Source organism: Phoca vitulina, unplaced genomic scaffold (genome assembly GCF_004348235.1).
Source record: "Phoca vitulina isolate PV1807 unplaced genomic scaffold, GSC_HSeal_1.0 scaffold37, whole genome shotgun sequence".
Lineage (NCBI taxonomy): Eukaryota > Metazoa > Chordata > Mammalia > Carnivora > Phocidae > Phoca > Phoca vitulina.
This window is the reverse complement of record NW_022589740.1, coordinates 12,166,356-12,180,097: the sequence shown is the minus strand read 5'-3', so window position 1 is coordinate 12,180,097 and position 13,742 is coordinate 12,166,356. Positions and strand designations below refer to the sequence as shown.

General features: G+C 38.1%; 1 protein-coding gene across 2 annotated transcripts in view; it reads right to left on the bottom strand.

Annotated features, from left to right (window-relative positions):
* Positions 1–13,742, bottom strand: part of CUNH9orf85 (chromosome unknown C9orf85 homolog) — a 70,840-nt gene that overhangs the window by 35,968 nt on the left and 21,130 nt on the right. The window contains exon 1 of one of the 2 annotated variants that reach the window (XM_032427544.1): positions 1,366–1,770. The exons of the other annotated variant lie outside the window; for it this stretch is intronic. Coding sequence (XP_032283435.1) covers positions 1,366–1,470 — 105 coding nt within the window. The 5' untranslated portion in view covers positions 1,471–1,770. Of the gene's footprint in view, positions 1–1,365; positions 1,771–13,742 lie in introns of those variants that run through there. 2 annotated transcript variants of the gene reach the window in all.

Sequence of the window (13,742 nt, the reverse complement as noted above, 5' to 3'; positions counted from 1 at the left end):
TCTTAGCCATCACTGATTCATACCACATATTTTATAGTAAATGTTGTTATTCCTCCTGTAAACATTCTGTTGTCAGACAAGGCATCTTTTAAAATGTAATACAGCAATCTCAAGAAGAAATTAGATGAGGACTTTACCACCCAAGAGGCAAACTGCAAATATAATATTTGTATCAACAGGCTGATACTGAAAAATACTTTATAAAATATAAAGTACCCTTTAACAGAAGGAAGATACTATTATGGGGCAAAGGAATTTGAATACCACTCAAGAACAACTAATAATTTTTCATTAGGATTTTTTTTTGGTACATATTTCTTTCAGAAATGCTAATGGTAAACAATGGCATATTTTACTTCCCTTCATTAATTGAAAAAAAAAGAATTAAAAAACTAAATTAAAGTCAAGGAAAATGCCAATTCTAACTGCTGCTGAAAATCCATATCCAAGAAATGGCCTTGTTCTTCCCCCTGCATTACCCCTTCCCCCAAAATAAGGTTTTCGAGCTAATATAGCTACAACAGTATTACTCCAGAAAATAGGATTTTTATATCCTATTTATACTTAAAGGTACATATTTTTTAAATTTTCTATTAATATCCCCTTATTCTAAATTTGGTAGGAGGATAAAGGATCTCTAGATTTGGGAGCAAGAACTTATATGATTAATAATAATAACATTAAAAATCTGTCTTTTTTTTTTAAGATTTTATTTATTTATTTATTTGAGAGAGAGAGAGAGAAAAACAGCATGAGAAGGGAGAGGGTCAGAGGGAGAAGCAGGCTCCCCACTGAGCTGGGAGCCTGAGGTGGGACTTGATCCTAGGACTCCGGGATCATGACCTGAGCCAAAGGTAGTCGCTTAACCCACTGAGCCACCCAGGCGCCCCCAAAATCTCTTTTAGGTTGTGACTTTCAAATCATAAACTATTTTGTTTTAAATCCTTTTAATATGGCCAGAACATGGTTGGGCATAAAGTATCTTCAAAATCAATATAACCGGGACACTTGGGTGGCTCAGTCGGTTAAGCATCTGCCTTTGGCTCAGGTCATGATCCCCGGGTCCTGGGATGGAGCCCCGTGTCTGGCTCCCTGCTCAGCAAGGAGCCTGCTTCTCCCTCTGCCTGTCGCTCCCCCAGCTTGTGCTCCCTCTCTGACAAATAAATAAATAAAACCTTTAAAAAAAAACAAAATCAATACAGCCAAAAACAGATGAGGGAATCATATTTAAGGGAAAATGAAGGTAGGCAAGGAAAATGATGAAGCACTCAGGAGTGCAGCTGGAAAGTGTACTTGCTAGAGATGGACCACGAGTGAAATCCAAGCTTTCTAGCAGGCAGTAAAACATGAGCTCCATTCCCTTACCTGCTTCAATGCCTGTAACATGCCCAAAATCCAGTTTCTTGGAAGTAGTACAACTATTCTGGTTACCGAAACCCAAAATCTGGTCTTTCCCTGAAAGGACCCCATACGATACAGTAAGCCATGCTCTCAACAACACCCTTACAATATAAAGCATTTCACAGAGCTGTTTTCTACCAGGGTTCTCCAAGTAGTCTGGTGTTACATAATGTAAAACACAGTTCGGTAAAAGTTGTTCTCGGGGGTACAATGTAGGTACAGATGCCTGATATTAATAGGATCTACAGGAATGCACCACATATAATCAGGTCATCATAAGTAGTATTTCTCTTAACCGAGTTCTAAAAACATCCACCTCTATTATGAAAAATTTCAAACATGCAGAAAGAAGTTAAAACAATACTAATGCATAGCCATATACACATTATCTAGAAACAACTCTTAACATTTTTTAACCTATCTGTTTTCTATGTGTGTGTACACTTAAGCTAAGCTGCAGACATCAGGACGCTTTACCTCTTAATCATATATATCTTAGAAATACTTTCTCTTAATTAACCACACTACTGTTACACTTCAGAAAAAATGAAAAATAACTCTCTATGTCATTGACTATAGCCAGTCTACACTGAAATTTCCTCACCTGCCCCCTGCCCTCTAAATCAGTATTCAAGTACTGTTCAATGGTTATCTCTCTTCTGTTCTAAAAGGATTTCTTTTTTTTTTTTTTCTTTTTTTTAAGAGACAGAGAGCAAGGGGGAGGGGCAGAGGGAAAGGAGAGAGAGAGAACCTTCAGCAGGCTTCATGCCCAGCACAAAGCCCAATGACAGAGGGCTCGAACTCACAACCCTAAGATCACGACCTGAGCAAAATCAAGAGTCAGACGCTTAACTGACTGAGACACCCAGGCGTCCCAGGATTTCCCTCTTTTATCCTCTACTGCACTAATATTTTTGAAAATAGCAGGCAAGTGGTCTTTGAAAACATCCCACATTCTGGGTATGTCTGATTGTTTATTCACGGTGTAATTTAACTCGTTGCTTTATCTATCATACTTCCATAAAATGGAAGTTAGGTTTAAAGGCTTGCTTAGATCCAGGTGTAACATTTTTTGATAAGAGTAGTTCATATTTGCTACTGCTGCACATTTCATATTACTCCCCCACAGGAGGCACAAAATGTCCAGTTCTCACTTAGTCAGGGATATGAAATTTGATTTGGTTAAGATGGTGACTCCTCTAATCTCCTCCAATTATAAAGATTACCAATAACCTATGCGGGTCATGCCAATATACTGTTCCACAATACATTTCATCTCATGGTTTAGCACCCATTCAAGACCCTTTGCCTGAATCAATTATTTTATTTTATCTATTCACTTATTTATTTGGTAAGTTAAGTAAGCTCGCCCTACGCCTAATGCAGGGCTTGAACTCACAACCCTGGTATCAGGGGTCGCATGCTCTACTGACTGAGCCAGCCAGGTGCTCCTGAATCAATCACTGTAAATGTTAACTCGTATCATTCTTTGTACATTCATTAAATTTTTTAAAAAGGTTACCAGCTAGGGGGTACCTGGGTGGCTCAGTCAGTTGAGTGTCCCACTCTTGATTTCAGCTCAGGTCATGATCTCAGGGTCATGAGACAGAGCCACACGTTGGGCTCTGTGCTCAGTGTGGAGTCTGCTTGAGATTCTCTATCTCCCTCTCCCTCTCCCCCAACTTGCACTAAATAAATAAATAGATAAATAAATAAATAAATAAAATCTTTAAAAAAAAAAGTTACCAGCTGGGGGTGCCTGGCTGGCTCAGTCAGAAGGACATGTGACTCTTGATCCCAGGGTCATGAGGTGGAGCCCCACATTGAGTGTAGAGATTACAAAAATAACTAAATAAACTCAAAAAAATAATTAAAAAAATAAGAATAAAATGGTTACCAGCTGAAGTCAGTTTTGAGGTACAATGCATATATTATATATACATATAATAAAATTTGCCCATTTTAGATGTATAGTTGTATGAATCTGACAACCAAAATATAGAATATTTTCATTACTCTAAAAAGTTGTCTCATGGCCCTTTGTTGTCAATCCCTTCTACCAGTCCCCAGGTAATGCTGATTTTTTTTTTTTTTTAAGATTTTATTTATTTATTTGACAGACAGACACACAGCGAGAGAGGGAACACAAGCAGGGGGAGTGGGAGAGGGAGAAGCAGGCTTCCCGCAGAGCAGGGAGCCCGACGTTCCTATAGTTTTGCCTTTTTTAGAATGTCATATAAATGGAATATGGATAAAGTATACAGCTATTTGCAGAGCTCATGCCTTTTTATTGGTGAATGGCACTCCACTGTACAGATGTGCTATAATAACATTTATTCATTCACCATTTGAAGGACATTCTGAGTTGTTTCTAGTTTTGGGTAGTAATATTTGCATACGAGTTTTTGTGTAGACATTTTTTATTTCTTTTAGGTTAATACCTAAGAATGATATTGTTGGATTGTGTAACAATTTTTTTTTGCTTTAAAATTTTTATTTATTTATTTATTTATTTATTTGAGAGAGAGCACATTCCTTCATAAGCAGGGGGAGGGACAAAGGAAGAGGGAGAGAGAATTTCAAGCAGACTCTGCACTGAGCATGGAGCCTGATGCAGGGCTCAATTTCATGACTCTAACTAAGATCATGACCTGAGCTGAAGAGTCAAAAGCCTACCCAAGCTGTCCCTGTGACAGTTTTTTGCTTAACTTTTTTCTTTTTTTTAAATTAAGATTTTATTTATTTATTTGACAGAGAGAGACACAGCGAGAGAAGGAACACAAGCAAGGGGGAGTGGGAGAGGGAGAAGCAGGCCTCCCACCGAGCAGGGAACCCAATGCAGGGCTCGATCCCAGGACCCTGGGATCATGACCTGAGCCGAAGGCAGATGCCCAACAACTGAGTCACCTAGGCGCCCCTCTTTTTGTTTTTTTTTTTTAAGATTTCTTTATTTATTTGAGAGAGAGAGAGAACATGAGCATGAGCAGGGGGTGGGGCAGAGGGAGAGAACCTCAAGCCGACTCCCTGCTGAGCACGGAGCCAGACACAGAGCTCCATTCCAAAGCCCAAGACCATGACCTGAGCTGAAACCAAGAGCTGGATACTCAGCCCACCTAGCCACCCAAGTGCCCCTCTGCTTAATTTTATAAGAAATTAATGCTTTTTTGGGGCACCCGGGTGGCTCATTTGGTTAAGTGTCTGCCTTTGGCTCAGGTCATTTTACCATGATCCTAGGATCGAGTCCCGCATCAGGCTACCTGCTCAACGGGGAGCCTGCTTCTTCTCCCTCTCCTGCTGCTCCCTGAACTTGTGCTCTCTCTCTCTCAAATAAATAAATAAAATATTAAAAAAAAAAAAAAAAACTAATACTTTTTCAAAGTGGCTATACCATTTTCCATTCCCACTAACCATGTATAAAGATCCAGTTTTTCCACATCATTTCTAGTACTTGAAATGGTAAATATTTTTTATTTTAGCCATTAGAATAAGTGTATAATATTATCTCATTATGGTTTTAATTTGCATCTCCTTAATAATGTTGAACATCTTTTCATGTGCTTCTTGCCATCATGTATTTTCCTTAGTGTCTGTTCAAATCTTTTGCCTGTTGTTTTCAATTGAGTTGTTCATTTTCTAATTATTAAGATATGAGGAGGGTTCTGTATATATTTTTGATAATGTGTTTTGCAAATATATTCTCCCAATCTGTGCTTTTATTTTCATTATCTTTTCTTCATTATCTTAACAGTGCTTTTCTAAGAGAAGAATTTTGTAATTTCAATGAAGAACAACTCATTTTTATAGAAAGACGCGTAGAGCTTACTTATTCAATTTTTTTTATAGACCTTGCATTTTGTGTCAAATCTAAGAAGTCTTTGAAGAATCATGAAGATGTTTACCTATATTTTTGACTTAGAAGTTCAGTAATTTTAGGTTTTACATTAAATCTATGATCCATTTTGAATTAATTTTTCTACATGGTGTAAAACACTAGTAGAGGTTCATTTTAAATTAAATATGGGTGACGCCTGGGTGGCTTGTCGGTTAAGTGGCTGCCTTTGGCTCAGGTCATGATCCCAGAGTCCTGGGATCAAGTCCTGCCTGCCACTCCCTCTGCCTGTGCACGCACTCTCTCTCTGTCAAATAAATAAGATCTTTTAAAAAATTAAAAATAAATTAAATATGGATGTCCACGTTCCAACACCACTACATTGCATTTGTATCCTTGTCAAAAATTTAGTATGTGTGCGTCCATTCTATCACATTAATCTGTAGTACTCTTTCACCCGTACCACCTTGTCTTGATTAGTGTTGCTTTAGGGTCTTGAAATTAGTACTATGCATCCTCCAACTCTGTTCTTTTTCAAAATTGTTTTGACTATTCTAGTTCCTTTGCTTTTCCATAAACATTTTGGTTTGTTGATTTCGATAAAAAAGCTATGATTGTGATTAGGATTACACTGAAACTATGAATAACATTGGGGGAGAACTGACATCTCAACAGCATTGAATCTTCCAAACAATGAGCACTGCATTCCTGAGATAAGCCCTGCTTGTCTGTGATGTACTGTATTTTTACTTATTGGTGAATACAATATGCGCTAATATTTTGTTGAAATTTTTGTGTCTAAACTCAATGAGAGATTTTGGCCCATAGTTGTTTCGGGTTTTCTCCTACAACGCCTTTCTCTGGCACTGGTGTCTAACTCAGCTGCTAGAGAACCACGTGCAAGGGTTAAAAAGACTTAAAATAGGAATAAGGACTTTACATATCTTAGAAGAATAGAATATTAAAAATCTTGTAGAATAAGCTCAAATCCTATTTTTAAATGTTAAAAGTACATTTACACGTTTAAAAGTATTTTACAGAACACTTTTAGGACTCAACCTTTCAAGTGGATAAATATGAAATGGGACAGAGGAGAAGACAGAGTTCAAACTTCACATGGAAATCCCTTTTGTATTCTGTCCAGCAGTCTATAACTTTGTTCATCTTCTTACTGCTTAGTTTTGCAACTACAGTGGTTCTTTCCCTTTAATACTTTTCCCTACTGTGTATTAACAATGGTATACTAGATTATACGGTTTTCTTATGATAGGAATTACCTTTGTAGATGAAAAATAACTTTACTGATCAATTTTATAGATTTAAAACAATATGAGCATTTATATCTAAATATTCATATTAGAGAAATGTTATAATACAGATAAAGAAAAAAAGAAAAGTCCATCACTCAGATTCTATAATTTCCAGCCTTTTAAGTATATTTATAAAACTTTGCGTTTTTTTCTGTACATGTTGCTTTATAACTTGTCATTATTTTTTTCATATTAATATATATTTTGAAAGCTTGTTTTTATTGACTACATTATATTCTCTCAGAGTAGTACGGTCACTTACTTAACCTATTTCTTATTATTTGACAATTTGGTTGTCTCCAATTCCTGACTGAATATAGATATAGATATGTAAATATTTTTTAAAGTAACCTCTACGCCAATGTGGGGCTTGAACTCATGACCCCAAGATCAAGAGTTGCACGCTCTACCAACTGAGCCAGCCAGGCTCCCCTGAATATACATATTTTTTAACATATTATTTTATAAACATCAGGAAATGTCTAATGAACTTGCAAATTCTCATCACATTATATTTACACATAAATTCTGGTCCCATTTCAACAAAAGAGTAAAAATAACAGGAATTTTATCAGAGGTAAAAACTCACAGTGAAGAATAACTGTCCCTTATTTTTTTTAATATATATATATTTAATTTTTATTTTAAGTAGGCTTCACACTCAACATGAGGCTTGAACTCACTACCCCAAGATCAAGAGTCACCACTCCACCAACTGAGCCAGCCAGGTGTCCCTAATTGTCCCTTTCTTGAATCAAGTATATAATTACGTGGATACTGAAGCAAATGTTCCTAATACTGCCTATAAAAATTTGTTTTGCCTTTTTATCCAGGTGGTTATTATTTTAAAAAGAATAGAAAACACTGCCATTTTTCTTTTCAAAAAGGGAATTAAAAAATACTCTTGTGGGCTGCCTGGGGGGCTCAATCAGTTAAGCATCTGCCTTCGGCTCAGGTCATGATCCCAGGGTTCTAGGACTGAGTCCTGCATCTGGCTCCTTGCTCAGGGGGGAGTCTGCTTCTCCCTCTCCCTCTGGTGCTCCCCCTGCTTGTGCTTTCTCTCACTTTCTCTCCTGCTCTCTGTCCCACTCTCTGTCAAAAAAATAAAGTCTTAAAAAAAAATACTCTTGCTATAATCAACTTAATATCACATTTAGACCACCACTAATATGTCATCCAGGATATCAATACTGAGTTCCAGTGACTTCAAACTTTCAAATCTACAAACTTTTTTTAGTGTGATAAAGAAGTAATAAGTTTGAATGTCCACTACTCTCAGAAATACCTTATTTGGATTAAGTCACTGAGTCTTACTATTTTTATGTATTTTATTATTTCACAAAATGAGCTGGTCATATAAATAGCCTAGAAATACTTTTGAAGTGCATTCTGATAGTAAAACTGGTTTTACTGTCATTTAAGGAAAAATATAAAACAAAAGTTACTATAGGCTTACTTCTTTTTAGGAAACCATTTGTCTAATATAGCTAATTACAGATTAGCTACCAACATTTACGATTTTTCACAAAAAATTCAGGACAAGTCTCCTTGAAGTAAAATAGTACTCTAGGGTTCTAAAATACTTTATATACATACATATATCAAATACATAAATATCTGAGTTACCAATATTTGATTTTTTACTATATAAAATTCTAATTAAAAGATACCTAAAGCAAGGGGCACCTGGCTGGCTTAGCCAGAAGAGCGAGCAACTCTTAATCTTAGGATCATGAGTTTGAGCCACATACTGGGTGTAGAAATTACTAAAAAGAAGTAAATTAAAAAAAAAAAAACAACACTAAAAAAACCCCCAAAACCAAAACAACAAAAAACAAAAGAAAAAGAAAAGGAGAAAAAAAAAAAATAGGGCACCTGGGTGGCTCAGTAGGTTGAGTTTCTGACTCTTGATTGCAGCTCAGGTCATGATCTCTGGGTAGGGCTTCACACTGGGCATAGAGTCCACTAGGGATTCTCTCTCTCCCTCTGTCCCTCCCTCCCCTCATGCGCACACATTCACATGCTCTCTCTCTCTTTCAAAAACCAAACCAAAACCAAACAAACAAAACAAAAAGATACCTAAAGCATAAAGTGGGGTATCTACTACAAGCTAAAATAATTAATTTTCTTCCCCAAAGTCTACTCCATCTTCCTCCCATTCACTCTGTATTAATCATAAGTCCTTAAAGAATCAATACCAAACTGAGAGAAGTGAAAATATACATGAGAAATACTCAAACTGGGGAGCCTGGGTGGCTCAGTCATTAAGCATCTGCCTTCGGCTCAGGTCATGATCCCAGTGTCCTGGGATCAAGCCCTGCATCAGGCTCCCTGCTCCGCGGGAAGCCTGCTTCTCCCTCTCCCACTCCCCCTGCTTGTGTTCCGTCTCTTGCTGTCTCTCTCTGTCAAATAAAAAAACAAAATCTTAAAAAAAGAAAGAAAGAAAGACTCAAACTGGTCCTCTTACTCAATAAACTTAAAATATAAGCTTTTTATAGTCAAGAAATAATATTTGAGTCCCTCTCCCACTTTGTTACTGCTGGAATCTTTAACAAGTGACATCTGCGAAAATAAACAATTCCATTTTCATCCAAACACTGAATATAAAATGAGTCCGGATCATCCCAAACAGAGGACTATTCTCTCAATAAGTGGCTAGAGCTATTGTCCGTTGGAATTATACAGAGAGGGCCTGTGTACAAACTACCCAAGCTACCTACCGATTTATTTCAGCAGCCAAGCAAACTACCCAGATTTTCACTGACAAACCTAATGCAAACAGACACTTAAGTGGAGTCACACCTGCTTACAGGCAGAAACATGCTGTTGCAATATCTTCTGGCAGTTAGAGAAACCTATTTAAAAAAGCATTTTTCCCAAAGTATATTTACTCATTTACTCTAAGAAAAATTAAAATAAGTTAATGCTGTGCATTTTAACAAGCAAATATTTCTAAAAGATACTAACAACCAAAACTGCATTGTTAAACTGATCAATGACATCTTTTTTTTTTTTTAAGATTTTATTTATTTATTTGAGAGTGAGCGAGCAGGGGGGAGGGGCAGAGGGAGAGGGAGAAGCAGACTTCCTGCTGAGCAGGGAGCCCCATGCAGGATTTGATCCCAGGACGCTGGTATCATGACCTGTGCAGAAGGCAGATGCTTATCCGACTAAGCCACCCAGGCACCCCTCAATCACAGCTTTAAAAAGGTGTAGTCAGTTGCAACAAAGAGTACTCTGGTATGAAGATTTTTAATTCTGTCCATTTTGTTTGAAAAGGCACAATTTGGGAGGACATGTTATGATGTTAAAAAAATATTTTTATGGAAGGACCCACAACACAATGCTAAAAACAAATGATAAGCAGAACATTAGAAAGAATAATCTCCCGGCAACAAGAGAGATTTACCTTCTAATTAAAACGTGGGCACTTAATATTTTAAGATAATGTGATGCCAAGTATCTTTGAGCCATCTTCATTATGAAGTATGGGACATTTTTAGTAAATAAGTAACCCAAGAACAACTTCTCTAAATAGAAATAAATAGGGGCGCCTGGGTGGCTCAGTCGTTCAGCGTCTGCCTTCGGCTCCGGTCATGATCCCAGGGTCCTAGGATCGAGCCCCGCATCGGGCTCCCTGCTTGGCAGGAAGCCTGCTTCTCCCTCTCCCACCCCTCTGCTTGTGTTCCTTCTCTCGCTGTGTCTCTCTCTGTCAAATAAATAAATAAAATCTTTATAAATAAATAAATAGAAATAAATAGCCTTACTATCAGAGCAGTTCTATGGGAAGTAAGTCTTTTCTTCCTCAAAATTTTGTAAATGATCAAAATGTCAATGGTTTTATCTAAAAATAATTTTTGTCTTTCCTGAAAAAAAGACCTTACAAAGTAGGATCATAACCCCAACTCCAGTTGCTCCTTCTCAAGATCCTTTGCTGAGGCTTCTTCCTCTGATTACCCCTTAAAAATATCCATTCCCGAATATTTATTTAGTCATCCATTCATGCATTCACTCACTCATTCTGTCTCTGTCTCTTCAACCAAGGTGCCTGCTCAGTGCTCCTTTCTTTCCACATTATGTATTTACTCTTGGTCAACTGAACCTGTAACCACAGCCTCAACAAGGAACTCAATAAAGATTATAACCAAACCTATGTCCCCAGTCCTACTGTCTCTCTGGCGGTCCTGGTATTTCAGACTGCATGCGCAATATTCACATTCCTCCTCATGCAAATCCTTGAAATATCTCAAATTCATGAACTGAAAAGCAATCACTATCTTAGGAATAGAATCTGTTTCTCCTTTGTTCCAAACTTCATCTTTAGAAAGTCTTGTAGGCACAGGTACAAAAATCTCAGGTCACCCTGGACTTCTCGCTCTCCTTTTCAATGCCAATACTGACAGAATCAATTTTTCCACAATGTCCCCATGTCTTCTACTTTATATCCCCCCACTTCCTTATATCAGGTCCTTATTTCTGATCCGCATTACTGAAGCAGCATCCCAAATGAAGATGGATTGGGGAGTGAGGAAGATAGAGAACAGGAGACCGAGCCATCAACACTTATACGTTTTAATGGACATCACTCCATAACTCTCCTCTAGTCAGAAACCTACACTCTTTTTCTTTTTTTAAGATTTTATTTATTTATCTGACAGGGAGAGACAAGCCAGAGAGGGAACAGGCTGGGAGCCCAATGCGGGGCTCGATTCCAGGACCCTGGGACCATGACCTGAGCCGAAGGCAGACGCTTAACGACTGAGCCACCCAGGCGCCCCAGAAACCTACACTCTTTAAGGCACTCCTAAGACTGATATTCAGAACTCTCTGCAATTTGATCCCTACTTTTCTTTCTGGTCCTATCTCCTGTTTTTCCTCCCTATGCATTTAAGCACTCCTAAGTAAACCAATCTGGTAGTACAGAAACCGCACCGTGCCTCCTCCTGTCTTTGTTCTGCCCGCACCGCATCTCCTTTTGCTCAGTATATGCATACTGAAGTTTAATTCTTCGTTCACATTCCAGGTTTGCTTTCCAAGCAATCACCCCAGATCCACTGTACTATCTCTCACCTCATTCAATTCAGAAGATGTACACAACACTTACAATGGCTGGGCCATATGAGATATTAGAGATGCAAGGTTAAAAAAAGAGCAAGATCTACGGCCATACCACCCTGAACGCGCCCGAATCTCGTCTAAAAAAAGAGCAAGGTAAGGTCCTTGCCTTTGAGCAAGTAAGCAGACAAATGAAAAGACAGTTTTGACACTGGGGAAATTGCTTTGGGATCATCCTCTACCTAACAAAGTCCAGTACACAGGGAAGACCTTGTGGAAGCATGAGAAAGCATATGGCCCTTCTGGGAAACTACAAACACAACAGCTGAACAATAGGGTGTGACGAGAAGGAGAGGAATGAGCTAAACTATAAGAGGAACTGCCTGCTAAGCTAAAGAATTTTGACTCTTAAATAGGGAAGGGACCTGATTGGACAGGATCCTAAGGTGTAATTAAAGACAAGACTGGAGGGAAGTATGGAGATCAGTAAGGAAGTTGCTATAGTCACCTAGAATTATATACTAAAACACTAAATTTGGCTGTGGTAGTGGGGATAGAGATGGGCACAGGCATGGGAGGCAATAAAGACACAGAAATGATCTGGATTCAGTAAAGAGAACAGATGACTACAAGAGAGTTGGAGCAAAGCCAAGACTCCAGGGGAAGAGTGACTTTTAAGTCAGTTCTCAAACTCCAGGGTACATAAGACCCAACTGGAAAACATATTTAAAAATCGTATTTCCAGGGGCACCTAGCTGGCTTAGTCAGAAGAGCATGTGACTCTAGATCTCGGCGTTGTGAGTTCGAACCCCAAGTTGGGGTGTAGAGATTACTAAAAATAAATAAACTTTAATAAATAAATTATTTAAATTAAATTAAAATAAAACAGATTTCCAGGCCCCACTCCCTGAGATTTTGATTTTGTAACTCAGGAGCTGTTGCACGGATTATGCTTTGAGAATGTGTGGTTGAAGGATGGGGGTATGCTCTGGAGCAAGAAGGGGCTCAGACAGGGTGGGCTTCTGGAAAAACAACCCCGCCCACCTTCCCAAGGTAGACCTAAATGTGCAAACAGAGAGTGTGATCCTTGGAAAGCTAGTCACATAGACTAGCATATCAAATATGGGGGAAGGTAAATACCAGAATAATCTCAGTGTGGTTTGAGGACCATGTACATTGGAATTGCCTGTGAGGCTTGTTGAGAATGATGATTCCTGGACTCAACCCAAGAACTACTGATTGAGAATTTCTGGCAACTGGGATTCTGCACTTACACAAGCTTTCCCAGATGACCCTTAGGCATGCCAAAGTTTAAGAACTGCTGTCGTAGGCAGCAGAAGCAAGTAGACATTTCTAGAAAGAAGAGTATATTCCCTACCTCACCTCTGCTACTGAAAGTACTACTACAAAGGAGGTGATATACTTTTCCTCAGAAAGAAAGTTATGATTATTACAGTTGAAACACCATTAGTGTCAGTAAGAAATGATGATAATAAATGACATTTATATACTGTCTTCTGCTTAAAACTCCATATTTACAGCTAAGTTATCACTTCCTCACAATTACCCTGGGGGATAAATAGTATTATTCCTACTTTATAGATGAAACAAATCTGGACAGGTTTAATAATCTACCTACAGTTGCACAGAATAATACAACCAGGACTCAAGACCAAGCCCTCTGACTCCAAATACCATATTCTGCCCCAGTATTCCATATCGCCTCTCTTTCAGGAACTAAATCTCAGTCTGACTCCTACTTTCACCATTGAGAGCATCACTTCATTGGGAAGATGCACTCTGATTTCCAACAAAGTGAATGAAAGAAATATTTGAAACATATAGTGATACAACTAGCCTCCTTGTTTTCTAGAATAATGTATCAAATATCTAAGTCACCAGAATGACCTCAGAACTGACAGGAAAAGCTATGTTAGAGACATAAATCAGGAATCCAGAAAAGCTATTATTTAAGAAGCTTTCCTAAATTTTATATCAAAAGACATCACCCCAAAATGTAATTTATCCCCGATTCTCACTCATATGTATAATGTCCTTTAATTCAGATGTGGTTCACAATGATACAACACTGTAGAGAAACTGTTTTCTACCCTGACTTCCTCATAGTCAGAAAATAGAATTTGTAT